General features: G+C 44.6%; 1 protein-coding gene across 1 annotated transcript in view; it reads right to left on the reverse strand.

Annotated features, from left to right (window-relative positions):
- Positions 1 to 27,441, reverse strand: part of IGF2R (insulin like growth factor 2 receptor) — a 2,762,372-nt gene that overhangs the window by 2,360,102 nt on the left and 374,829 nt on the right. The window contains 1 exon segment of the mRNA XM_069606818.1: positions 2,817 to 2,985. Within this exon segment, the coding sequence (XP_069462919.1) occupies positions 2,817 to 2,985 (169 nt within the window).

A 27,441-nucleotide genomic window follows, 5' to 3' on the forward strand; every position in this document is an offset into this window, starting at 1 on the left:
TGCGCAAGGCCATGTAGGAATTTAAAAAACCAGACCAAGAAAGTTAAATAGAAAACGCAACTCAAAGGCAGCCAATGGAACGAGACAAAAGCTTAGGAAATAGAATTGCAAGAGAATAAGGAGAAGAGGAGACTTATAGTTGAGTTATAGATGGAACGAAGAGGCGAGAGGTGGGCAGCAGGAAGACCAAGAAAAAGGGAGGAACAGTAAAACAGACAAGAGGAACTAAGAAAAGCAACAAGACTTTTTGAGGCAGGAAAGGAAAGAAAAGGTCTAGCCTTTCAAATGTTAAAGAGTTGTAACTGACTGGCGGAACAAAGAACAGACGTGAGAGGCAAAAGAAAGGGAAAAGTCAAGATTAACATCAAGATTCCAACCTTAAAGAGAAATTATGAGAGAAGAAGGGAAAAAGAGACAGAAGGGGAGACAGAGGGGGCATATTCATGGCAGTGAAGAAAAGCACTTTAGTCTTGGATGGGCTTAAATAGAGGAAGTGGGCCGACATCCAAGAGTGAATGGCAAGAAGTAAGAATTGAGTGTATACAAGGGGAGAATGAGGATAAAAAAAAAGCGCTGTGTATTGTAAGCATAAAGATGGGAAAGACCAAAGGAGGAGATAAAAGGCAAGAGGAATGGTCTAAATAGAGGAAAGCAGGGGACCTAGAACCGAGCCCTTTCTGTACCCCATACTGAAGAGGAACAAGGAGAGTTTAGGGCAGCAAAGAAACCCAAGTAAGTGCAATTAGTGAGGTGAGAGTGAAACCAGTTTAGGACTGAACCATGGAAACCAAGACCAGCAAGAGAATGAAAAAGCAAAGCGTGATCAACGGTCTCAAAAGGTGGCAGACAGATTGAAGAAGGCCATGAGAGATTGCCTAGAGTGTGGAGCCAATAGGAGTGAATCACAGACAGAAAGAAGAGTCGTTCTGGTTTATACCCTATCCACTCCACCAAATCGATGGATAGGAATGCAGCATTAACATGGGAAAAACTTGAGAATGGACAATACACTCCAGTAGTTAGGAGAGAAAAGGTAAGAGTGAGATTAAGCGATAGAGAGGAGAGAAAGGTCCAAAGAAGGTTCCTTGAGAATAGGGAGAGTAGAAGCATGTTTGAATGAAGATGGAAAAGTAGAGGACTGAAGAGAGGTTAAAAAGTATGGCCAGATACAAAGGGGTCAGGATAGACCAATGGGATAAGAGAGGAGGGAAGAGGATCAGAGAGGCGCAGCTGCGTGGGCTTTTGAAAGAAACCAGGAGATGTACAAGGCAGAGGGGGGATGAAAGGAGGACAGAGGAGGGGAGGACCTGGGACTAGGACGGGTGACGACGATGAAGAAGAGACAGACGAGTGAAGATGGGTGAATTTAGAGGAAAACTAGAAAGCAAGGTCTGAAACAGAGGGATGTGGAGGGGGAGGTCAGGGGTAGAAGGAGAAAGAATGCAATTGAGGATCTGCAAAAAGCAACAAGGATAAGAGGAGAGGAAATCTAGGAGATTAACAAGGACGCATCTCTCCCTGCTAAACATTTTTACACCAGAGTGAAGAGAGGAAAGGTTCTAGTTGAGATTCACTGGTTGTCAACAGTAATAGTTTGTGGTTTCAAATCCAATTAAGTTACTTTGAATGTCTGAAGATTTGTGTGTGTATCTTCTACTGAATTTCTGAAGATTGTTGCGTGTACCCTAGACACTTGTTTCCCCGCTCTATGTTGCAAGCGGTTCCTCAGGAGTTATGTTATCAATAATACATCAATTTAATGACAATGATGCAGTCTCTTGGTAAAGATTCCTGATGTTATGTTGCAACATAGAGCAGGGAAACGTGTCGAAGATACACGCAACAATCTTCAGTAGAGGACGGACACACACACACACACACACACACACACACACACACTTCAGAAATTCAAAGTAACTTAATTGGATTTGAAACCACAAACTATTACTATTGACAACCAGTGAATCTCAACTAGATTTTCAAAGAAAGACGGTACATGTAGCAATTCTCAGAAATTCAGTGAAATTTAATTGGATTGGAAACCGCGAACTTTAATTATTGACAACCAGTGAATCTCAACTAGATTGTCAAAGACATTTTCTTCAGACCAGTGTATTTCAATTTATTTCTTACTTTCATCATTTTTTAATCTTTGGACACCAAATAAATATCCTTGAAGGAATACACGACAATCAATTCTATTGTATTATTTAAGTAAAAGCAAGGCCCAGGTCTGTGTATTTTTTCTCCCTAGAGAGAACACCCATTGAGAATGTGTGTAGTGGAAATTTGGTAGTAAAACATACCTTTTAATTTCACTGCATAGTGTGTTCAGTCCTAACAGTATAGTATTTATACTTGCAGTCTAATGTGAGTGTGTGCCTCCTTGTGCCATTACATCAACCCCCACAAACTCTGACGTATACGCTTTACTGCTATTCCATCTACCATTACCATGATTGAGTTGGACTAGATTATGTAATACATATAATAGGGTGGTTTCTCAGACTCCTACCTCAGGGCTAGTTCTGAAAATTAATCTCAACCATAAGCATGGAATTTTAAGATGTAGGTCAGGTACATAGAACGCCTAGACAGGAAAAGATTGTTGTATTCACTACTAAAATCAGAGAATAGCGACTACTACTAACCTAGTGCTAGTAAACATTATTTGTAACTCTGGATTTTTCTTCTCCAACTAGGTGCAAACGTAGCTATTTCTTGCCAGCAGATAAATAAGAGCTCAACACACATTCAAATTAACAGCTAGTATCTTCATTAAAAACAAAGTTTAAAAAATGTCAATTTGTCCTTACCGGAGAGTTTGCTGTGTATAATTTCCTGCAACCCAGTTTGCCATTCCAGTAGACTTTACTTGACATGAAGCAACATTTTCACCTAGACAGAGGCCTGCTGTTGTTGCCCCACATACATTCATGTAGAAAGTATAGTCCCCCTTTTCATCTAGAGACATGTAAGGAACATCTGTTTGTGGAAAGGTAGAAAACATACATTAACATTGTACAGCTCGGACTGGAAAATGCTCAAAATTAGGTTATTAATTCTTAAATATAGTAAATTCCTTTATGGAAAGTTCACGCAAATGGATTCAAAGCATTTTGGTGGACATTCAATATGGTCCATTTAGAAAAAAAAAATCAATTTCATAGCACCGTTAACACAAGTAAATAATTATCTGTACAAAAGTACAGCAAACATGTAAACCACCCATTATCAACGATCATTATATAAAAAACTAGTTCAATCCAATAATTTCCCCAAGTAAAATAAAATCTAGTTCCTTTATTAAGTTTCCTTGGATTTACCAAGCTTTAGAAAAGTCACTGAACAATAGCAAAGTGTACCTAATACAGCTGGAGAGCTTAAGAAAATCACCAAAGACAGTAAGTACCGCATATTCTTTAAAAACAAAAAAAAACAAAGCCACAGACAAGATTTCCTAATTGATGTGAAATAAAAATAAAATGCGATTATTTGGTGAAAAACACACAGAATACGCCCATCTTGCTTCAAGGCTTTCTACTTGCAGAAACCCAATCTAAATCTTGCATACAACTAGGAAAATTTCCTTTATTTCTAGTGAGTCAAAATACTGCTCAGTACCAGCTTTTTATGTTCAAATTAATGTATAGACAGAGTTCTCTTGCTTGCAGAAAAACACATCTACAAATACACAGCAGAAGTGGTTTACAATTTTCAGACCCTCTCCGCTTAAAAGCAATGGGGTGCTAAACTGATGGGGCAATACAATCTGCAAGAACACCATTTGGACAGACCCCATACACAGGAACATTCTAAATATTGCATATTTCAGCTGAGGTAATTCAATTCAAAATTAGAATTTTGCTTTGTTCTGATGAAAATTCAAAGGGGAATGGTAAGGAGAAAGGAACCAGGTACTGATCGACTGCAATTAAAGTTTAAAAGCAGTTTCCACAATGCTACATACCCGCAATTCAGCCCTTATACATTTTGATGACGCATCACTGGCAGAATCAAATATTTGAAAAACGACATCTCAGAAGTTGCTAAGCTGGCTCGATAAATTATTGTAGCCACGGAGGGGTTGAAAGGGGACTGGCACGGTATTCCTAGAGCGCTAGAGTAATTTAAAGCCCATCAGATTGCCTGTTCAAACTAAGGATGCTGTTATGGTTGAGCTTGCTAAAGGTCTGGATTTCACTTTGAGGAGAACAAGACTTGTTTTATGATAGCCTAAAGTCTAGGTAACCCAGGGTTTCCAGAATAGTATTACAGTAGGTAAGTGTTTACAGATCTTCAGTAAATCCTGGACCTTTTTTGCCATTTGAAGTGGTAACTGGGGGGCAGGAAGTTTGTTAAAGATTTCTTGATGTGGGTCCTGCGCAAGAAAATCACTGCATCATCTGTAAAGGTAGTGCTGATGTTGGTTTTCAATATTCGAAGATTCTACAGAAGATTGGTTCGATATCTAGCTTGCTCATTAAATGGTAATGCTGGGGTTGGCACGCTTCCCTGGCACACGAGTGAGACAATTGGATTTTTAAAGTTTGGCCATTTCTCTCAAATTTCACCCAAAGAAATGTCTTAAGGCAAGCACAAATCAATCTGTTAAGTTCTTTTTCCATTCATGTCTTTCCGAGATCTGTATAACAAATTAATATTTGCAGATTTTTGATTGAGAAAAAGAAATCCAGCATTTCATTTTTAATTTGTCCATACTTGGCTGCGACTCCAAATGGGCCAAAAAAATTGTCAGTTGAACCCACCCGGGGCAAAAATGCAGTGTGCACATGAGACACAGTTTCTTGGTCTATTCATATTTGTATGCCATACAATAATATCTTACCCAGTAATATACATGTGCCATCAATGAGCTAAATCGGACTGCAATTACTATGTTGACAGTGAGCATTTCATACTAACAAATGTGGGTTAGTGTATGCTTTTAAACCTGTATTGACCAGAACTTGCTGCACAGGCACATTTTAAACGGGGCCTGGATATACATCTACAAACCAACACAAACACTAAGGCACCCAAAACAAATCTGGGAGGTGGGGGGTGGGCGGTCAGCCCTCTCCTGCATAACAGTGTGTGAGAAACCAGAAGGTGTCTCACCCGTTAGTCCCCTGGGATCGATCCCTCTGGTGGGCAGGGCACGGCCATCGCCTTTGGATCCAGACCCTGGGGGTGGGCCAGTGCAGGAGTATCACCTGGGTGAGGAGGTCTTCGGGGAGTGGGACAACGGATGGCTCTCCGTGTAACAACTCCCACCCCCAAGATCCCCCTTTTCCCTTCACAACCGACTTCCACACGAACAGCCCACTCTGGGAGAAAACAGACTCACACCTGAGCAGTATATCAGACATGTCCCACTACAATCGTCAGACGAGGTCAGGCAATTACTCACAACCGACTTCCATTAAACTTCCCCACACAGATAAAAGGCGCAGCATGAGAGCACACTGAGCGATGAACAGCACACAAAGAAGCAGCAGTTTTGAGTCTTTATTCAAGCCTGCATCTCTGCGGCATCTACCAACACAGCAGAACTTTTCAAAGTCTACAAAGAACTTGCCAATCTGGCAGCAGCATCCTCCTCCTCCTCCTCCTCCTCTGTCACTTCCACCCAGGACCTCTGCTCGGCCTTGGCTGCACACTTCACCACAAAAATCCAAGACATCCTCTCTCCCCACACCAGCACTGGTGAGTCTCTCTCTCGTCTCACCTGATGAGGTCACCAGACAAGTCTGCTCTGTGAAGGCCTCATCCAAGCAAGTTGACCCCTGCCCCTCCAACCCCATCAAGGACAACATAGACTCCCTCACACCAGCCTTGGACGACCTTTGCAATCTCTCCTTTTTCACTGGAGTTTTCCCAACTGCCCTCAAGCACTCCTTTGAGCACCCTCTTCTCAAGAAACCCTCTGTTGACCCCTTCATTCCATCAAACTACCGCCCAATCTCCATCTCTCCTTTCCTGGGGAAGTCCTGGAGAAGCTTGCTATCTCTCAGCTAAACCTCCACACGGAATCAATCAGTTGTTTCCATGACCAGAAGTCTGGCTTTAGAGCATCCAGAGGCACGGAAACTGCTTCTGAACACCCGTGAAGACCTGCTCTCAAATCTTGATACTAACACTCCCTCTGTCCTTATTCTCCTTTATCTCTTCTCTGCATTTGACACGGTTAACCACAACATCCTGATCACACGGCTTTGGGACACCTTGTTTATCACAGGTCAGGTTCTGGCTTGGTTAACCTTTTCTCTCACACCGCCCATCCCAGGTCGAACTCCATGCCTTTCTCTCAACTATCACCCTCTCAACTTGCGGCGTTCCCCAGGGTTCTAACCTATCCCCCTGGTTCTTCAACGGCTACCTTGGCACGTGCGATTACCACTTTCACCTCTAATTTCCAGTGTTATGCGGATGACACACAGCTATCCTTCAGGCTACCATCAGCCGTTTCCTCCTCCTCACTCATACCCGACTGTCCGCTATTCAGTAATGGTGTGCTGCAAATTACCTTTGTCTCAATGCCAGTAAAACTGAGATTGTTCGCATTGGGACACCTGCTCCTGCCTTCCCCCCCTCTCACTCTGGCCGGCCTACCTTGGCCCTGTGCCTACGCCCTCTTGTGAGGCCAAAAACCTTGGGGTCATTGCTGACTCCACTCTCTCCTTCTCTCACATTTCTGACATCTCAAAAAAGTCTAACTATCAACTACACCTCCTTAGAGGCACTCTACCTTTTCTCACTTTCCCTCAGCGGCTCAGTGTCTCCAGAGCCCTAGTTCTCTCCAGGCTGGACTACTGCAACAGCCTCTTCCTCAACCTCCCTGCTTTCGCCCTTCACCCTCTGCAACTCATCCAGAATAGAACCGCAAGACATATCCTTGGCCTCAAGCCCAGGGACCGCATCTCTCGAGCACTGAAATCCCTTCACTGGCTCCCCGTGGCTGCAAGGATCAAATTCAAGACCCTCTGCATTGTCCACAAGGCTTTCTGGGGCCTGGGACCTTCTTACCTTCAATGTTGCCTTCCTAAATAATGTCCCTCTCGAGCCCTCCGCTCCTCTTCCTCCAACCTTCTGCGAGTGAGCCGGTTCCCAAAGCAGAGATATGGAGGGAGATCCCTTTCCTCAGCAGGTTCCTTCCTCTGGAACAGCATCCCTGCCACCCTCCATCTTGAGCCTGAAATTCTCAAATTCCGGAAACTCCTCAAGACCTCCCTCTTCTCTTCCTTCTCCCCCACCATGCCCTGCTAACCTAGTTCTCTGCTCTTCCTTCTCTCCCTCCTTCCCTACAGCTTATTGACTGGTTGCCTGGTGTACCTCAGAGTCTCACACGTCCCAGGCACCCCTGCCAGTCCTTCTGCACTTGCTGCAAGGCCCTACACCCCACTGCACTTATAAAGTGCAGAGAGCTCTCTCTCCGCACTTCACCAGTCTCTACCGACTGGCTGCACTTGGTCCCTTACCCCTCCCTTGCCCTACCGCACTTATACGATCTGTATACAGCCCTGCCTGAAGATCGTTCTGTTTGTTCTCCCTTCTCTTCACCCCTTAATTGTGCACTTGAAAAAAAATGCAGAATCGCCTGCAGGCCTATTTGCTGCATCTAAACTGTTAAATGTATAATATTCACTTGTGGACAAGCAATTTGACTGGTTTTCTTCTTTTGTTCACCACGCAGTTAGAGGTGTTGGAGGTAGACCGTCAGGTGGGTTAGCCATACTCAATAATAAACTGAAATTTACGATTAATCATATTTATGAATCTGAATTATACCTGCTAGTTGACCTAAAACTTGACTCATTTCATGGTATGAATTTGTTTTTGGTTTCCCTATATTGGAATCCCTCCCTTTTGGCCTCAATCCAGCGTGCGAAGCCTTAGATAGTGCCTTTCTCGAGGCCTTTAAACTGACTCAGCACGCTGAAATCCTGATAGGGGGTGATTTCAATGCCTCTTTCAGGGCTGATATTAATGTCAAAGCTCATGCATCGAATCATTCGCACTTGGCCATACAAAAAGGAAATGTATGGAGGATTTTTTTTAAAAAGCTGGGATGTTTATTTGAGTCAACCCGACATCAAACACGAGTGTTTTATGTGGAAAAGGGGAAAGCCTACTCATGGATTGACTACATATTCTCATCCAAGACCATACCCGGAGTTCTTTCCTCTTTTACCACCGTGGAGCCACATTTGGGAGATCACTTAATGATTGTAACAGAAATGATAGGGCATTTCAAACCTATGCAACAGGACTCTTGTCTTTCTTTAATCCAGGTCGAGAGGCCCAGGCTTTCGATCAACTGGAATAACTCTACATGCAGAAAATTCACATTCCTTGTTAATAGGGATCTATGGAAGTGTAACACTTCTTCTTTTGTGGATGTTGAATGTATTCTAAAATGGAACATGGAGATCATTGTGTTTCACTTACATGCAATGGCCTCCTCACAGAAAGTGCAAGACTCATACAAAAGGTCTTTATTACCGTTGTCTCAGGAGATGACTGTTATTAAACAAACAAAAAATCATGAGCTAAGAAGTGCAAGCAAGTCCATCTTGTCCACCAATATAACATCTTACTTGCTGATTAAAAAAAAAAAAAAAATGATGCTAACGTACAAGAATGATATGCGCACAACTCGTGCTTGAATTGCCATGAAACGTAATCAGGAGCTAGTCGGACTATTATGTAAACAGAAAACGAAAGACATTGGGAAACAGATTAGATCTACAGTTAAAGTTCGGAATTTTGAACTTGAATCTGCAATTGATGGCCCAACATGGACTTCATTCTTTCTTAATAAATTTGCGATGCCTGCAGCGCTTGCGACATGTGAAAAGCCACCCGATTACAATAGAATTCCTAATATTTGTCCTTGGGAGAGAACTGACATTTTGGCGGTAATTCACAAACTAAAAGGTTCTAAATGTGTAGGGCCTGATGTCTGCCTCCATGTGTTATTAAAGATAACCATCATTTTTGGGCAGCCATCTTTCTTGATATTTTTCGATCTAAAAGGATTCCTTCATCCTGGCTCACCTCCATAATAATTCTGTTACATAAAAAAGGACCTATCAATAATCCTAACAATTTTAGACTTATAGCCTTCAGATGTTGCTGCCATAATATTTGCATCTCTCATTCTTCAAGACATTGTTTTACACAATAATGAGTGTCTAAGCAAAGTGCAGGTAGGCTTCCAAAAAGCTATGGGAACTCCTCTCAATGCTTGCATATTGGCGCATTTGATAGCAGCTGCCAATCTTCCCGACAATTGCCCAATTTTTGTAGCATCGCTAGACCTCAAAACTGCCTTTGATAGCGTAATCAGAGGTATTTTGTGGTAGAAATTGCTTAAAGCAAATTTCTCCCTTTACCCGATTACTTTGGTGGCCATGCTACATTTTAACACCAATTTCAAAGTTCGAACAAACCGTGAAGGGACCTTGACAGAAGCTATTCCTAGCTGGATAGGGGTTAAACAAGGCTGCAATTTGGCCACCATATTATTCAACCTGTGCATCGCCGACTTAGATAACATCTGGAACAAAGGAATCTTTTGAAGCCCGGCTAGGATCATTGAATCTTTCTTGGCTAGCCTATGCCGACGACGTTCTTCTATTTGACAAAACTCAATCTGGACATTATAAATGAAACTCGAAAGCTTCTTATTGTATTGTCAAGCACATAATCTCACGGTTAATCCGCAAAAATCTAACATTATCTTTTGCAACCGAAAAAAAGTGCGTCATTTTACCTGGTCGATTGACTCCATTCCCATTTCCATCTTGAAAAATCTAGCATACCTGGGCTTCACGTTGACAAATAACATCTCCTTTAAAAGAGTGAAGGAATTATTATTGGCGAAATTGTTGCCCTTGAAAGGTCAAATGAAATTAATATTTAATAAATTTAGCTATTTCTCTATTCTGCCTCTTGTTGAATTCTTCGGTAAAAAAGTAGAAGCCATTCTATTATATGGCGTGGAGCTCTATCTAGGGGATCTGGGGCTACTCCTTGATCAAATGCAGGATTCTATTTGGAAATATACATTGGGTTTGCCAGCACATCTTCCAAACACAGTGTTGAGGCACGAATTGGGTTTTAACTCTATCGGCACGTTATAAATGGCGGCTCCTCATAAATTATTCAAAAATGCTGTTTCCGCCCAAGAATTCAATTTATGTGGAATTCAATAAGATGCTATTTGTTAACAATCCTATCTCTGTTGCATTATACAAAGAGAGAATGGACAGTTTATTGGAAAAGATCAATATGTCTTCTTGTGATCTCCAAATGTACATGAATAAGGTTAAAAAAAAGCTGTTCCAAACTGATTGGGCAGAATGTGGTGATAAGCCTCGCTCATATTCCTGCTTCGCTAAGTACTCAACATTTTTCCATACACAAATACCGCACATTTCATATTTGAGCCTTTGTCCTAGTAAAGAGGTGTGTAGGACCTTCAACCTATTTATACTAGATAGACTCCATACAAAAATACGGACTAAGTACTAGTGTAGGAGTGAAATTGAGCCCTTTGATGACTCTTGTGGATTTTGTAAGGTTACACAAGAATCATTAAAACATCTTTTTCTTTTCTGTTCTCATTTTGAAATTGCACGATGTAGAAACATGAAGGAATTCACACAAGCAAATACCATTTTTGCTAGAAATTTTATATGGTTGAACTGCATGGGGGAACAAGCACCACAACTATCTTAGCAACTGTAAGGTTGGTAAACGTCATAGTAACAGAGTTGAAAAGAATGGAAAGTACACTCCCAGAGTAAAAGGCTGTGGCGCCGTTAACCACTTAGCGCCTTACTACGTGGTCCCTTTGCGGGACCCGACCTGAACGGCTGGTCTGGACCAGCCGTTAAAGTAGGGACCCGCAAAGGGACCGCGCAGGCAATTACAGTACTGCAATTTGCGGTACCGTAATTGCCGCCTTCCCCATTCCCATTGAGCCCTATGGGGCAAAAATGGGAATGGGGAAGGGCCATGGTGAAATGGGGAAATACCGCCCCGCCAACCTTGTAATGGGGCGGTATTTCCCCATTTCACCATGGCGGACTCGTTACAACACCGGCACCAACCATGGTGCTAATAGCACCATGGTTCAGCGCCAGTGTTGTAATGAGGGCCAATGTGACATTGGCTGTCCTAGGTATTTTTTATGAAATTGTATATTATTTTAATGGTTCATTGATTGTTAAACAGTGTTTATGAAATGTACAAAATGGATATCATTAACTTAAAATTTGTAAAGGTGCTTTGCTCTAAAAACAAATATTTTAATTTAAAAAAATATAATATTCACTTAATCTGTCTGTGCAGACAGTTTATCGTCTCAGAAATTCAAGGGCTCTGAGCGACTTGTTTTTTTCCACCCTGTGTTCCTTCTATCCTTGAGCGCTTTGAAACACTTGTTTGTGTATAGGCGCTATATAAATGAACATTACCATTCCAACTCAACTAGGGAAGATAGATGGCCAACCAAGAAGAGTTCGCAAGAAGGGAAATACCATTGACATTTCCGAGAGGAAACTGTTACTTTAAAAAACTTGGTAGATCAGAAAACATAAGACCCGGAAACCAAGATAAAGAATCCTGCATTGTGTGTCAGATACTAGAGGCCGTCCTGTGTACCTGACCAAGTTGGGGAGGAGCAGCAGCAGTGGTATCGTCCTTGGCTCCAAAAACAAAGTAGTGCCAGAGAGATCAGCACAGCCGGTGAGTTGGGGAGAGCGATGCAAGACCAGTCTGTGTTGAATCCAGGTTGCAAGCGGCAACATTGCATAACGAGCGCAGGAATGAACATTGTTAAACGCGTGTGAAGAAAGACGCGAGTAAAGCTAAATTGGTGATGAATGTTTTAACTTTCAGAAGGAAAGATACAATACCAGTGACAGAGTGGTCTGGCGTGGGATGGGTTCTCAATCCAAGGTCTCTGTAAAGGTATCCAGCCAAGAAGTGGCAGAAATGAAAGTAAGAACATTGTGTGAAGTGAAACTAAGTGCAACAGTTAAGCAAAACCCACCACACATTTGAAAGTCTTCGATTTTTGATATCAAGAGAAAAACGTAGAAAGTGAGATTGCATGGTGCGAGCCCGAACGAGAAAGACCAGTTGTGAACATTGTGGTAAAAGGGGTCCAAGCCTGAAGGAGAGAGACCCATGATGAATATTGAAAACGAGAACTTGTACATGTGAAAGCCCTGATAAGAAATGAACTTTGGTGTTTATTTGTTGCGATAGGCCCTCTGCAGTAAGAGGCTTATTAGAAAGGAAGCTTTGACAAAAGGCCCTGAAACCTTTGCTCTGAACTCTATCCTCATGGCAGAGAAGCCAGAGTGTGCGCGGAGCTCTAACGTGCCACCTTGTCCCATGCTGAAAACGTGGGGAAGGGAAGCCAACTGCTCAACTATCCTGACATATTTCTTGAACACACTTTTTGCATACACCATTGTCTCTCACAGTTTTGTATTTAGAAGGATAGGCTATAGGTTTATTAGCATAGGCCCTTTTATTTTGTCAGACTTGACTAGGACTGTGTTTTTTTTATTAGATGGTTGTAGCTTGCACCCATCTTTAGATTTAGATAGGTGTTCAACCAAAATATAGAAGTTCAATAAACACCCTTGAACTGTGGTTACTTGTGTGTGCCTTCACTGTTTGGTACTATGCATTACTTACAAGTGACACTTTGGAACTTGCTCACAAAAGGAAATTCTAATAACAGAAGATCACCTAAAAATCAGGGAACTGCTAAAAACATGACTCTTCAACTCACCAAGCTAAAGAGGGAACAGCGGCAAAAGATAAACTGCCAATGCAACATAATAAACTGCGAAACTGGACCAGCCAAAGAAACAAAACTCAACCCCAAATTCAATAGAATAAGAGTAACGCAACAGATGAGCCCAACGCACAGAAAAAGACCAAAACGATCTCCGACTAACCCTACTAAAAACTCAAACTCTGCATACCCACCACTCAACATTGAAGAAACAAGACACAAGCCTCGCCTCAAAAAGCAAAAAAACAGCAAATACAAGCACTCTGACTCTCCACAACAAATGTCAATCAACTTAAAACATACCAGCACACAGTGACCGTTTTTTTCTGAACTGAACCCACAAACAGCACATCAAAGCTCTCTTGTGCTTTTCCACTCTCACTCCCACCAAGCCATCCCAACCCCCTTCCTCTTCAGATCCACCTGGGCGCCTGGAGACCATGAACATGGTAGTGGTGTGCAGTATAAATCACAATAAGATAACATTTACAATCAAATGGGGATACAATTAGAATTGAGTGCCTTGTACTGATGCACATGGGCTAGAGGTCTGACTACTCAACTCAGCATAATGGGAAAACAAAGGCAGAATGACTCATCTTCATGTATTATACTAACTCTACTAGCTGGTGCACGTAATTGGTTATTCCCTGAAAAGCGTGCATACCAAGATTCTTCACTCATATTGGCCTCTGTCAGACAGTGTTATGTTTGGGCGCAATTCATTTTTTAAAACAAGAATGGGTATTTTGAATTGGAGACTTGCTTAGATCTTGCTACATTCTTGCAGCTGCATGCTATGTGGGTTGAATCAAATTTGAATAATCTAGTCCAACAGAAAGCAAATGTGTCCTCTACTCAAAATTAGGAAGGGTTTGTAGTATAGCATTTAACGAACACTTGTACTTTTTGATTTTCCATTGAACCAAGTGATCTAGTACCGCCCTTCTGAAATTTGCAAAAGGAAAGGTTTAAGAATTTCAGAAAAATTTGTATCATTTACACCATAAATCCATTCCTGGTTTGAAAGAGCACTACCAGAGGATTCGAGATTGAATTATGCACCCATACAAGAAATTACTTTGATTTGAGAACTAGCCCATATAGATCTTTCAGTGAAAGGGGCACTGTAAACCCATCAATAACTGTTCGACTGTATTTTTAGTAACTTGCAAAAGCAGTATTTAGTTAATGATTCCATGTTCATTGGATGTATTGAAAGCCAGGGGACAAAAATTCAAATTGCAAGCCAGCCATACAAAGTCACTTGCCACCTCAGTTGAACACATAAGTAAAGCACACCATGTTTTAGCAATGGCTAGAGGCAAGTGGAAATTCAAAGCAGCACGGCTTTGCCCGGACGGTTGAAGAAAGCAATGCTGGCTGGCTTCCGACAAGTTCAGGTCTTCAGCAGGATCTTCCTCTTAGTAGGGGGTCTTTGACTGGAGGAGTCCCCCTTTTATCCAAGCTTCGAGCTTAAGTTGCTCCAGATCACCCACCAATAGAAGGGATCGGCACCATACAAACTAGCAGGGGCTGTCCAAAAAACATCCAGCATCTGGCCAGCACAAAGACACTCTAGCATGGATGTGCTAGAACACAAACACATACCTCTGGTTTGCCTGGGAAAGCTACACATATCCCTGGCAAAGAGCTTACCATATAAAAATGCCAAACCACAAGATTGCCAAAGGACAGGTGAAAATCCCGTGGCAGGGCCATTTTAGAGTAAATGGTACTCTAAAGGCCATGAAGCGGTAAAATGCCAAAGTGCACAAGACAAAAATGAAAAATGGTAGAAGTATCTGCTGGCCAACAAACAGTCCAGGACAAATCATGCAGGTAACCACAATGTTCCAAATAACATTAAAGGGACACAGTGGGCCTGTCTGGTAACAATGGGGGTGGTAAGACTACCGGCAGCGTTGTTACCGGACCAGACGGTCTGCCTGCTAGTAGCGGTGCCCGGCAGGTCTGACCCTGCCGGGCACAGCGGCCACGGTAGGCAGACCTTGATGGAAATCACTGGCCCCCGTTAATAACAGTGCTGGTGCTTACGTGTTCCCCATTCCCATAGAGTCCTATAGGACTCTATGGGAATGGGGAATTACAAATTACCGGCGCCTAACTTCCCGGCCCACAAAGGTTGTAATACCCTGGTGTTACCGGGAAGTCGGGGGCCCCTGGCTTTTTTTTTTTTCCGGTCTGGCGGCAACCCGACAGTATAACGGCAGGGTTACCGCCAGACCCGTAATGAGGCCCAGTGTCTCTACAGCAGTTCACACTAAGGTGATGTGTGCAGGAAAAATTGAGATTTTGACTATAACATAATCATAGGGTCTGATCAGTGACCCCAAAACAAAGGCGCTTAGCAAGGGAAGGGAAAAAAAAGGTGTTGATTGCTTCCAAAAGTTTGAACAAGTTACATTCAATAGCAAAACATGGGTGCCTCAATGTCGATGGATGGAAAGCAGCAAAAAAGAATCTTTCCTCAACAACAGCCAACCTGCTGACATTTCTGCAACCTACTGACATTTCTGTATCCCAGTATTTACATTAGCCTGAATGTTTGTTTGAGTAAACTGGTCACTTTTAGGAGTGTTTTTCAGAACCACTGAGGGTATAGAATTCTGTGAAGACAACCTTTGCAGAGTTCAAAATAAAGGGACTGAGCAGCAGGACCTATACTACTGTGATCAGCAGTTTTTGGTATAAGGTACAGTAAAACATACAGAGTAGTTGTCAAAACAGCAGATTTTTCATACAGGCAAGCTATTAATATATACTATTTAACCATATATTTTATTAAGCATTTCAAGTTATGGTTACAATGACATCTTATCAGCGTTTACTACACATACAAATTACAGAACTGTCATGATGCCTACCCCCGGGGACCCAGACCAAGTCCTGCAACCCCGGAAGCAGGCATCAAGTTATCCCAAGCAAGCCCAACAACCCCTGCTAGGGGCTATTTGGGTCCAGTCCTGGCGCCGATGGAGAGTCAGTCATAGATTAAAACTTACCTGATGCAGACCATGCTGCAAGAGCTCCAAGCCAAAAGAGGCTCGGAAGGGACTACTTCACTTAGGGACTATTTTTTACTCGGGTGGGGCTGGGGAGGAATACTTACCTGGGACTACTTTGGAGGCTATTTAAACCACGCCCGAAGAGCAGCACACGCTTCGCGTTATTCTGCATCCAGCAGCGTAACGCTCACCGTGCCTGCAAGTCTGCATCCAGCCCTCTGCCAAGCCCGCCTCGAGTTTGGAGCTCCTAGAAAAATGGAGAAAGAAGGTAAAAAGGTTAGAACAGCAATACCTTTGATCCTTAACTAAATTCCCGATCCATCGCACCTTCGAGCTGGAAGAAAGAAGCTATTTATGCGCGTCGCCTCGCCTGCTGCAGCGCCGCGCTGAACTCACCGGCCTTCGCAGCATCTTCACATTCCACCGCATCCTCGTGCATGTTCCCGCCGCACTCCGGCACCTAAGGAGAAGACAAGAACAGCAAGGTGAGCCAAGGGAATACACAGAGGAATATTAGTTACACCCCCATAGACTTACCTGATTTTACCACAGGGGGTACTATTCCTCTTCACGGGTCGGCGCAGCTTCCACTGCATCTTCACCAAACCCCGGCCCCTAAGGGGAAACAAAAGGACAGCAAGGTGAAACAAAGGGACTAACAAGGGGAACCCTCCTCACCACAATAGACTTACATGATTTTACCACCGGAGGTATTATTCCCCGAGACTTCATACTTTCTCTCAGCGCCTGAATAAGGGAGAAAGCAACAGGTTACATATTGACATTATTTTATCGAACTGTGTTGGAAAATACAAATCCTTACCAGAATACTACCGGTTGCCACGAGGAACACTTCATTAGGGTCAAGCTGCAACCTACAAGGAATTGGACAAGAGTGAAAGTCAGGCATTTGAACTCTTACGAACTTTATACTTACAGCGTCTTGCAGGGAATTTCGAAGTCAATATTGTTCTGGAACTCACCAATTCCTTCGAGCCAGTGAAGCAACTGGTTATCAACGCGCCCCTGCGCTCAATGCAGGATGGAGAGCTCATCTTTTCAAACCATCAGGTGAGACTATAAGAGGGGACATCAAAGGTGATCTGTGGGGTTGGGGGGATTTACGCTCCACTCCACGGGTGGTTAATTCCCTTTCTCCATTTGCAGAAGAATATTCCTACGGGCCAAGCAAACGAAGCTAGATGGGCCAGTCCAGTCCGTCATCTCGGCCCTACGCGTCACATTGGTGGAGACCGCAGCTGTCCAGTTCCGATCGATGCCTCTGTGGGAGCCAGGTGAGCGTAACCAAAACATTCTTTGATGGTGGGGGGGTATCTCTCACAGTGTCCATTGTTGAGGGGCCCTTCTGTCCGTATTCCCTGGAGTCTCGGATTCCCCTTGCTCCTTTCCCTTTCAGCAGCTTTTCATTGGAGCCATCTTGTCAATGGGGGTCTCCTGGTTATTCCCGGGTATTTTTCCGCATAGTCCATAAATGGTGCCCATGTGTTTCGAAACACATTCAAGTTCCCTGTGCGGGTCGCTGATATTTTTTCCGCCACTGCGATTTCCCAAAATTTGGACCACCACATTGGTATAGAGGGCCCTCCTGGGTTCTTCCATAGCTGGGCCAATGATATTTTGGCAGCTCTTAGTAGGTGTGCGCACCGTCGTGCACCCTCCTCCCCCCTCTCTCTCTCCCTCCCTTCCCCCCCATTTGCGCCCCCCCCCAGTAGGTCCATGCTTTTGGACAAGCGCATAGTAAAGTGGGACAGACTTCTGCCCTCTGCGCAACCCCTCCAGCAGTCCGTGTGTGTGATAATTGTGCTGCCCTCTTGTACCTTGACACGTCAGGCACTCCCAGATTCCTCCCCTTCCCCCCCAAGCTTTGGCCGCGGAGCATGATCTTTCTGGCTACTCAGGGTTTCTTCCCTCCCCATATGAATTTCAGCATGTTACTGTGCAGGGATTTTAATTCTGTTTCTGGGATGTGTACTGGGAGTGCGGTGCATTGGTTAAACAGACAGGGAATTAGATTAATTTTTACTGCTGCTATTTTCTCGAGCCCGGACATCTCTTGTTTTTTCCAGTGCTATAGGTGTTTCTGAAACTCAGTGAGCAACTGTGGGAAATTACACTGGCAGATACGCGAAATGTGACTGGGCAATTGTACCCACAGGTATCCAATCGAGTCCTTCACCCACGGGATCGGAAGCAGGCGGTCAAGGTCTTCCCCCTTTGGGTCTTAGTAAGGTTGATCGCTAGAGCAGAAGATCTGTCGTAATTTATTGTGAATTCCAGAGACCCAGCCGAATGCCTCGATTTCTGTCCATATTATTGTAAGCAACACATCGTCTGCATAGAGTGCTGTCTTATACTCCTGTCCCCCTACCTTGAGTCCCTCGATCTTAGGGTTTTGTCGGAGCTTCTCTGCAAATGTTTCCATCGATAAGGCGAACACTATGGGAGATGGGGGGGCAGCCCTGTCTTGTTCCTCTTGTGATTTTATGTTCCCTAACCTGATCCCATTGGCCCAGAGTTGAGTTGCATGGTTTTATAATTGGCCATGGTCCAGGTAACAAAGTTAGGGCCTAGTCCCAGGCGTATAAGTGTCTACCAGATGAAACGCCTTATGGGCGTCCAGCGAGATTATCAGCATTTATTCCCCCCAGTCTGTCGGCGCTTTCTAGAAGATCGACCGTCTGCCTAATGTTATCCTTTGTCCCCCTTCCTGGGATGAATCCAGTCTGATCCCAGGCTATTATGTCAGGTAGAAACGGTTTCAATCTGGATGCTAGCACCTTTGACAACATTTTCTCGTCGTTCATCAACGTTATTGGTCTGTACGAGGCTGTAAGTTCTTGGTCTTTCCCTGGTTTGTGGGCAAGTATTGTTAGTGATTCAGCCATTGTTCTTGTGACGCTCCCCGTGGTCAGGAAGGAGGCTAGGTGGGGGACAAGGATGTAGGAATAGGTTTTGTAAAATTGTGTTAGCCCATCCGGACCCGGTGCTGCGTTTTTCAAAGAATTTATGGCATCCTCCATTTCTGCCACTGTGATTGGGTCTTCTAAGGATTTTAATTGTTCTCGCATGGTGGAGGCAGTGGCGGTTCTCAGATATTGTGTCTGGGGTCAAGACTGTATTGGGGGTCCTGCCATTATTTCTCTATGGTGCGCTCCTAGGGCTTACATTTTTTCTTTCTGTATATATCGCTTTGCCGTTCTCCCCCCTCAGCTTCAGTATGTTGCATCTCCTGTGGACCTTCTGTAGCTTGTATGCTAATATGCGGTTCGCTTTATTGCTTTTGCTATAGTCAAATTGTTTTGTGTATGTCAATGACTTTGCCGATCGGTCTGCCCAGTGCATTTCTAATGCTATGTTAGCTTTTTTCAGTTCCCTTTCGGATCTCCCGTTAGAGTTTTTTTAGTTCTCTCTCTACGGCTGTGACCTTCTCTTCTACCTTAGATGCTTGAATTTTGGAGACCCTATTCTGTTCTGCGCTTGCACTAATGAGCGCTCCCCTCACTACCGGATTCATGGCATCCCAGATTATATCTAGGCTGTGGTCTCTGTGGTATTTTACGCAAAGTAGTTAACTAGTGTTTCCCCAGTTTCCCTTTTGATAACGTTGTCTAGCAGGAGGGAGTCCCTAAGTTTTCAGTATCTTGGTGGGGGGGGGGGAGGGGATCCACTAATGCGCAGCTCAGCTGAGACCGGTGCATGGTCCGAGATCATTCGAGTGAGTATTTCAACCTTTTCCAGACAGGGGAATAGAGCGCCTGTGACCAGGATCAAGTTGATTCTTGAGAAGCCTTTATGTACGTTGGCTAATCTCCATGCGTCCACCACTTCAGTTTCCCCGATGAGCTTGGCAAGGCTAGCGCTCGGGTGTAATCTGCCCTGGAAGGGGGTAGCGTCTTATCCTTCCCTGGGTCTGGGACCAGGTTGAAATCTCCCCCTAACAGTAGAAAACCTTCTGAGAATGCCAGCAGGATCGGCATCAGATCGGCTATGAATTTGTATGGGGCGTTGTTGGGGCAGTACATGGCTGCGATGGTAATCGGCTATTCTAGTAGATGCCCTTTCATCAGGAGATACCTGCCCCCTGGGTCCCTTTTTACTGTGATGTTCGTCAGTGGTATTTTGTCACTCAATAGTTTTGCCACCCCCCTCTTTCTCCCCTAATGTGGCAAAAAATGCTTTTTTTTTAAACCTTTTGAACCTGATTCGTCTCATCCGCTAGCAGCAGGTGTGTCTCCTGGAGGAGTATTATGCCCCCTCCATTTGATTCAGTCTATGCTCCACCGATCTACGTTTCCGGGGAAGTTTAGGCCCTGGACATTCCATGTGAATATTCAGACTTCTGTCTCGTTATCCGACCCCACAGTGCTTCCTGTAGGACTTCGTTTTTGGGCACGTTTAGGCCGCTCCCATTAGGTGTACCCTCCGTTGTCTTGCTCAGCGTATGTGTGTGACTGCGTATGTATGATGTCATTGTGATGCTAGTTATACTTTCGTGGGGGGGAAATCAGGATTCTAACTTCTAATCCTGCCCCCTCTCCCGTTTCCCTCCTTCCCCCCCACCCCCTCTCGCACTTCTTGGGTAGAGACCAGCCTCACCCAGCGGGGTAACTGGCTGTGTTTTACCACCTAACAATTAAGGCCAACTGGGGGGGGGGGGGGGAGAGAGAAGAGAGAAGAGAGAAGAGAGAAGAGAGAAGAGAGAAGAGAGAAGAGAGAAGAGAGAAGAGAGAAGAGAGAAGAGAGAAGAGAGAAGAGAGAAGAGAGAAGAGAGAAGAGAGAAGAGAGAAGAGAGAAGAGAGAAGAGAGAAGAGAGAAGAGAGAAGAGAGAAGAGAGAAGAGAGAAGAGAGAAGAGAGAAGAGAGAAGAGAGAAGAGAGAAGAGAGAAGAGAGAAGAGAGAAGAGAGAAGAGAGAAGAGAGAAGAGAGAGAGAGAGAGAGAGAGACTGACTGTGTGTGTCTGTCATCCTTAGGTTTCTCCCCCGCAGGGTTGTCTCTTCCCCATCCCGCTCAATAGTTCCCCTCAATTTTCCCCAATTCCCCAGACTGTTCTGTGTATTGTATTTTAGTGAGCCGATGGGTAACTTTCCCCAGGATAAGTCCACTGACCTTGCGGAGGCATGTACCTCCTCTCTGGCTCAGTCTGGTTTAGGTTTACTCCGCGGGGGCCCTCGGATCCTGCGTCTCTGGTTGACTCTCGTCCAGGCTGTTGTCAGCTGCTTCTTGAGCTGCTCTTGTGTGGGGGCCTCCGTTTCCGATTCGCCGATTTCAACTCCTCTTCCCAGGAATGTTTCCGCTTCTTTAAGAGAGTAAACCTGTTTTTGGGCTTTTTCCCAGGTGAACTTGAGGGAAGTTGGGTAGCCCCAACGGTACGGAATCTTCCTTTCCCGAAGCCAATCAGTGAGAGGTCTGAGCAATTTCCTCTTCTGCAGGGTTGAGTTTGCCAAATCTTAATAGAATTGGATGTTAGCATCCCTGAACGCAATATGTTGGGATGCTCTCGCCTTTTTCATAATTTCTTGTTTCACCCTGAAAAAGTGCATCCTTGCTAGGACGTCTGGTGGGGAGAGGCAGATGCTTGTCTCGTGACTGTTCTGTGTACACAGTCAATTTCCAGCGGGGAGCGGTCTGGCAGGGTCAGGATGAATCTGAACAGTTTGGCTATATCTCTACAAGTCTGAGTCTGGGATTGTGGTGGGAATGCCCCGTCGGCGCAGTGGTTTCACCTCAATCAATTTTCAGCATCGTCCTGCTTTGCTTCTAGGGCTTCGCATTGCGCCTCTAGGGCAGCCATCCTGGCCACACCCTTTTCCATTTCAAATGCCTGGTCACATAAGTTGTTTTCAATATCGCTGTGCGGGTTTCTACCGCTTCCACTCTCTTGTCCAGGGTAGCGATCTTCTTTGTCACTTCCTCTGTCCCCTCTGGATCTCTTTGGTGAGGGCTGTCACTAAGTCTTTTAAATCAGACTTTGTGGTGGATTGGGCCTGTTCTGGGAAATCCATGGTTTGGTCTGCTTTCATGTTTTGCTGCCCGGCCTGGTCCCCTTTCTTGGGTTTCTCCAGGTTGGAGCTACTCATTAATGTTCCAATGTCTACCTGCTTCGTTGCTTTTCCACTCTTTGCCATCGCTTATTGTTATAGATGGTGGGGTCAGGTGGACTGGGGATGGGTCGCCGTGCTCACTCAGAATTTCTGAGCCTCGTTCTGGTGCTTCTGCGGGTCTCCGGAGCAGGTGGACCATGTGCTGTCGCTTATAGGGTGCTTGGAGTTGCTCAGGAGATGGTACCTGACGTGAGCGTCAAGTGTGGACAGTGCAGTCCGAGTATCAGCTCTCCTTGACATCCCTGCATCAGCTCGTGTTGGGGGGAGGCAGTTTGCGAGAGGATCCCTTTCTTTACTGCTTATGGGCCATTGGTGTCCGCTAATAGGAGTGGGCCGTGCCCCACGATGGTACTCGGTCTTTTGAGCTGCTGTTTCTCCATCGGGGGCTTCTTTACTGTTTCAGGCACTTTTGATCTGTTGGGGCTCCACCAGTGGCCCCACGAGTTCATTGTTGGCTCAGCTGGGTGTAAAGTTTATGTTCTCCCCCCTCCGCCCGGGTGTCACTTTTCCCCCTGCCGCCTTGGCTCCAATGGTCCAGATCACATGGAGGCCAGTCCTCCCACAGTGCAGACGGGTCGCCCAGGGTGGTGGGGGTTGTTAGGCAGAATTGCATGCAGTACCCTCTGGGACCAACACATACAATTAGGACTACGGGTGTAAGCAAAAAACAAGTCTGTACTACACAGTTTGTGGTAGCGGGCTAAGCAGCCAGGCTTATCTCAAGAGGGAATACGAGCAGTACAAGAGGTTACACAGAGGTCTTACAATCACAGTGGTTCAAGTAGACACTACACTCAAGGTTTCTTGGTAAAACACATTAATTTATTACACAATCATTTAGAACACATTCACTAGAAGGAGGCAACTTAATATTATACACACACACTTCAATATCAAACCAAAAAGTTTCTGAACAAATTAGGCTCTCCTGAAATAGGAGCAAAAATGGCATTTCAGTTACTTTCAATGGGAGTAAAAAGGCACAAGTTAGCAGAATAGATCACAAATACTTTCTGAGGCAGTGCAAATAGTTTTAGTTCACGAGGACTCAATTCAGTTCAATAGGCCTAGGCCAAAGTCAATGGACTAGTGTCTTGGATAGGAAAGAGCCGTTCTTGAAGTAAACGGTAAAGTCTTTGGCAAAGTTATCAGAAGTAGTTTGAATGAAAAAGAATCATATTTTGGGTCACAAGCTGATTAGGCCTGCAAGTTGGGAAAGTTCCACGAACTTTCACCGCAAGAGAGGCATTCTCTCAATCGGGTTGGCACAGTACCTTAATATGAAGCAAAAGATGCAGCTGAAGACGTTGGTTCCTGCAGATATCACTGTTCCTGAGCCTCAATCGTGGGGACAAGAGGGAGGACATTGGGGACTCCTGCACTGCATAGGATCGTCAGAAAATGCTGACAAAATGGAGTTACTTCTGTTTGAGAAGCTGCAATTTAAGCACACAAGCTGGTGTCTTTCCCCCTGGTTAATCCTAACCAGCTCAGAGAATGGTATCCAGGTGGCTTACGAGTTGATTGGTCCCACCAACTGAAAAGGAAGTCGTCATCCTTGAAGGGGCTTCTCTGTCGAGATGAACTTGGCCATACGGACCTGCAGCAGGGCTTCAGCGGACAAACCAACGGTCCAGGAGTTGCAGCAGCCGTTCTCTTCCAGCTCGTCTTCGGTTCTTTTGTTCCAGTGGTCGACTCTGCTTTCCAGTCCAAAAGATTCACCTTTCTCCAATTCATTCCAACATAGCTGCCACTCACCCAGCAGGGTGGCTGTCCTTGCCGGACAGTCAGGCAGCCAATCACGCCAGAGTCCATTTGGGTCTCCTAGGAGAGTAAGCACAGAGTTTCGGGCACCTCCCTCACTTCCTGCACTCCCTAGACACTCAGACGACAGAGGTGGTCTTCAGTCCTGAAGCCCGCCAAAGGCATAGAAACAAAGGGACCAAACCTGGTTTGGCGCACAGAGACAAACACTAGAAGGACCTTTCCAAAAAGTAAAATGCGAAAAAAGAAGACCGGGACCTGTTTAAACAAAGGGGTTTAAGGCACCATCTTGAAAAACATGGCTCCAGCGACTTTTAGCTACCGGTGTTCGCGGTCAGGAAAAATCATGGTAATTTGTTGTAAAACCACTGCCACCAGCCATTTTGATAGAAAAGGGTAGCATTTGACTGCTACATGAGTTTCTAGACACGGGATACTAGGTAGCCCTCCAGCACTCTATAGGAAGGTCTAGGAATTTAAAAAGACTAGTAAAGTCAATTTAACATTACATTCTTTGGGAAACAGTTCATCCCAGAGAAGGTATTTAAACTTTTGGGAAGTCTAAAAAGACATCCTTGTGTCACTGCACTGAGGGTGCTGTGTAACACATATGAAAAGATGCCTATGGAGTTATCTTAAAACTCCATAATCAAAGAACACAAGAGTAAAAAACACACATCAAAATACATGAAAGAGTGGGAAAAAAGGCTCACATTCTTTCCAGGTAAAATAAATCAAGTCCTCAAAATCCAGCAAAGTTGCTGGGGGTCTCTAAGGTGAAGGGAATTAGCACATTTTTGAGGATTCTCCCTAACAAGGTATGGGGAGGGTCTCGAGGACTACTGTTTTCGAAGTGTGTTGTTTCACCCCCCACTCACCGCGGCAGCCAGTCGGTCGCTTCCTAGGGGGCCCTTGGATTCTCACCTCTGCCCAGATGACACTCCAAGTCAGAGTGGGGCTGCTCCTCTGCAGCAGCTTCGATGGTTCTGGTGACTCCCCGCTGGCCCCCAGCTGCCGGTGCTTCTCACCGGAGCTCCCACGAGTTAGTCCTGGCCTCCGTCAAGCTGGGCCCGTGCTCCTGGAGTTCACTACCTGACGGGACACCCTGTTCCCGCCTCCGCTGAAGTCCCTGCTGGGCAGCTATTAGTGGGCACCCTGTGTCTGTTCGCCTACTGAGTCTAGCCTCCCTGGGCTGCAGTGCCCGCACAGAGGTGAGCCGGCATTAGATCCAGTGGCTGCTTGGGGTCGGCTGCGCTCCCTGCCGGGGGTCCTGCAAATTCCATCTCCGGCGCACCGCACAGGTTACCCTCCGTGCTTCTGGGTGAGTCGCTAGTGCAATGGGCAGATTTGTCACCAGCTAGGACCGGCTAGGGGTTGATGCCTCTTCATTCCACAGCACCTCCTCTATGTTGCGGGTAAAGAGCTCCGGGACGGAGCGGCCGCCATTTTCCACTCACGCTTCGAGCCGGCCTCGGCACATACCTCAGGCTTTTCACTTTGATGCCGGTAGATTCACAAGCCGATTCTTGGCCAGCACCTGCTCCGTCCATTCTTTACTTTTTCTGCCAATTACGAGCTAAGGGAGCGTTATGCTGACAGGATTACTCTTGGTGGACACCGCATGCCAGGAGCTCTAGGGAGCCATACCACTTGTGGCAGCTCCAAGCCACGCCCCAAAAATATATTTTTTATAAGACAGTTGCAGTATGTCTCAGAAGCCACTAGGAGAGTAAAATACTTCACATATAAAAACAATTACAGATGGGATGGCTAATTATACAATTTGAATAAATACTGTGCAATGTAATACGGTTGCAAGAGCTAAGGTGGGGTGGGGATGAAAGATTAGTTATCACTGGCCTTATAACATTAGAGGGCAATACAAACACACAATTCCTAAACTAAGAGGCGAACACGGACCTAGAAAAGAAAAAAAAAAAAAAAAGAGTGTTGAACAATGTTTCAAGTAGGTAATCAAGTTTTGAATTCTTTGGGGTTGTAAGGAAGTGACCAGAAAATTCCAATGCAAAGAACTGCTTCCATGAAGAAATGAATGCATTTTGCCTGAAAATCAAATGTAGAGCATGGCAACCATCGGGAGGGGCCAGTCAGTTCCTCGGAGCTGAAAACTAACCAGATTCTCTCCGAATTACAAGGTTTCAGTTTATATACACAGTTAGACAAATTACATAATAACAAACATTTTGTTACAAAGTCATCCCCTAACCCCCAATTGGCTAACTGTAATACAAAGTAATGTAATCCCCTAGGTCTAAAACCCCATTGGATACATTCACAAAGTAAAACCCCCTTTGATATGTGATCGTTCATAGTCTGTTATGTTGGGTTATAGGTATTTGTACTGTGCACCGTCACCACCGGAAGTGGCCCCCAGGTGCTCTAACAGATCTTAAAGAGGACGTGTGGGTTGTTAGTAGGGTGCAGAGGGAATAGGAGAGAGGTGTGGTGTCCTGTTGGCCGCTTCAGTTCGGTTTTCACTGTGTGTTGAGCTTGAGTGCCAGTTTTGTGGTGTTTGTTGTTGCGGTGTGAAGTGTGTGTGGTTTGTTGTGCGGGGAGGTGTTTGTGTGGGTTTCTGTATGAGAAGCGTATACGTAGTTTTTTAAATTATATTTTTTATTTTTTTATTTCTTCTTTGGCCTCCTTGTTATTCCCTGGCCCTGACATACCTACATTTCCTCTATGGTACAGCAGTATGCGCTGGAAGTATCCCCTTTCCCGCCCTCATAGTAGGATAGTGTAAGATATGATGCCCGAGGGAGGGTTTTCTTTCAGTTGTTTATAGGTTTCCTTGAGATTGCATTTTGGTTCAGGGGCAAAGAGCCATGTTTTGAGTAATTTTCTGAATTGTAGGTGGTCTCCTGTGTTGCATATCCTTTTTGGTAGCTTATTCCAGGTTAGTTCGACATGTTCATTCAAGAAATGTTGTCCCCACGGGAATCTAAAGTCTTTATTGATGATTGTTCTGATGTGATCCGAAATCCTCGTTTTCAACATCCTGATGGTACTTCCCACATATATTTTGGAACACTGACATTTTAATACGTAGACTGTCTATCTACTTTTGCAGTTGATGAAATCTATCAGCTTATAGTCATGGCCATTAGGCATGTTTATCTTGGTAAGACCATTTACCGAATACTGGCACATTGTGCATGTCCCACATTTGAAATTAACTGTTAGAGTAGTGGTGAGCCATAGTTGTGTTAGGCCTCCGTTTCCTGTATTGTTCAAAATCTGAGGGATTTATGATTTGTTTTAGATTTCTAGCTTTTCTGAAAGTGATATTTGGTTGATCATCTAAAAATGGTTGAAGATCCGGATCTAGTTTGAGTAGATACCAATGTTTCTGTAAAGTTTGTTTGATTAGTTCGACTTCAGAGTTGAATGTTATTACAAATCCTAGGTTTTGATTGCCTTTGGTATTTGATGTCTTGGTTTTATTTTGAAGTAGATCAATTTGTGATCTACTGTCTGTCTTTTCTTGTGCTTTTTTCAATGTTTTTTTAGAATAGCCTCTTTCCAGACATTTTTTGGTTACTTTTTTGTGTTTCTCAAATTCTTTTTGTTCAACACAGTTAGGTTTGATGCACAGATATTCTCCATATGGAATGTTGTTTATTATATGTGATGGATGGTTACTCTTAGCATAGAGTATGCTGTTGCCTGAGGACGGTTTCACATAT

Source organism: Ambystoma mexicanum, chromosome 4p, assembly GCF_040938575.1.
Source record: "Ambystoma mexicanum isolate Mex_15411 chromosome 4p, UKY_AmexF1_1, whole genome shotgun sequence".
Taxonomy (NCBI): domain Eukaryota; kingdom Metazoa; phylum Chordata; class Amphibia; order Caudata; family Ambystomatidae; genus Ambystoma; species Ambystoma mexicanum.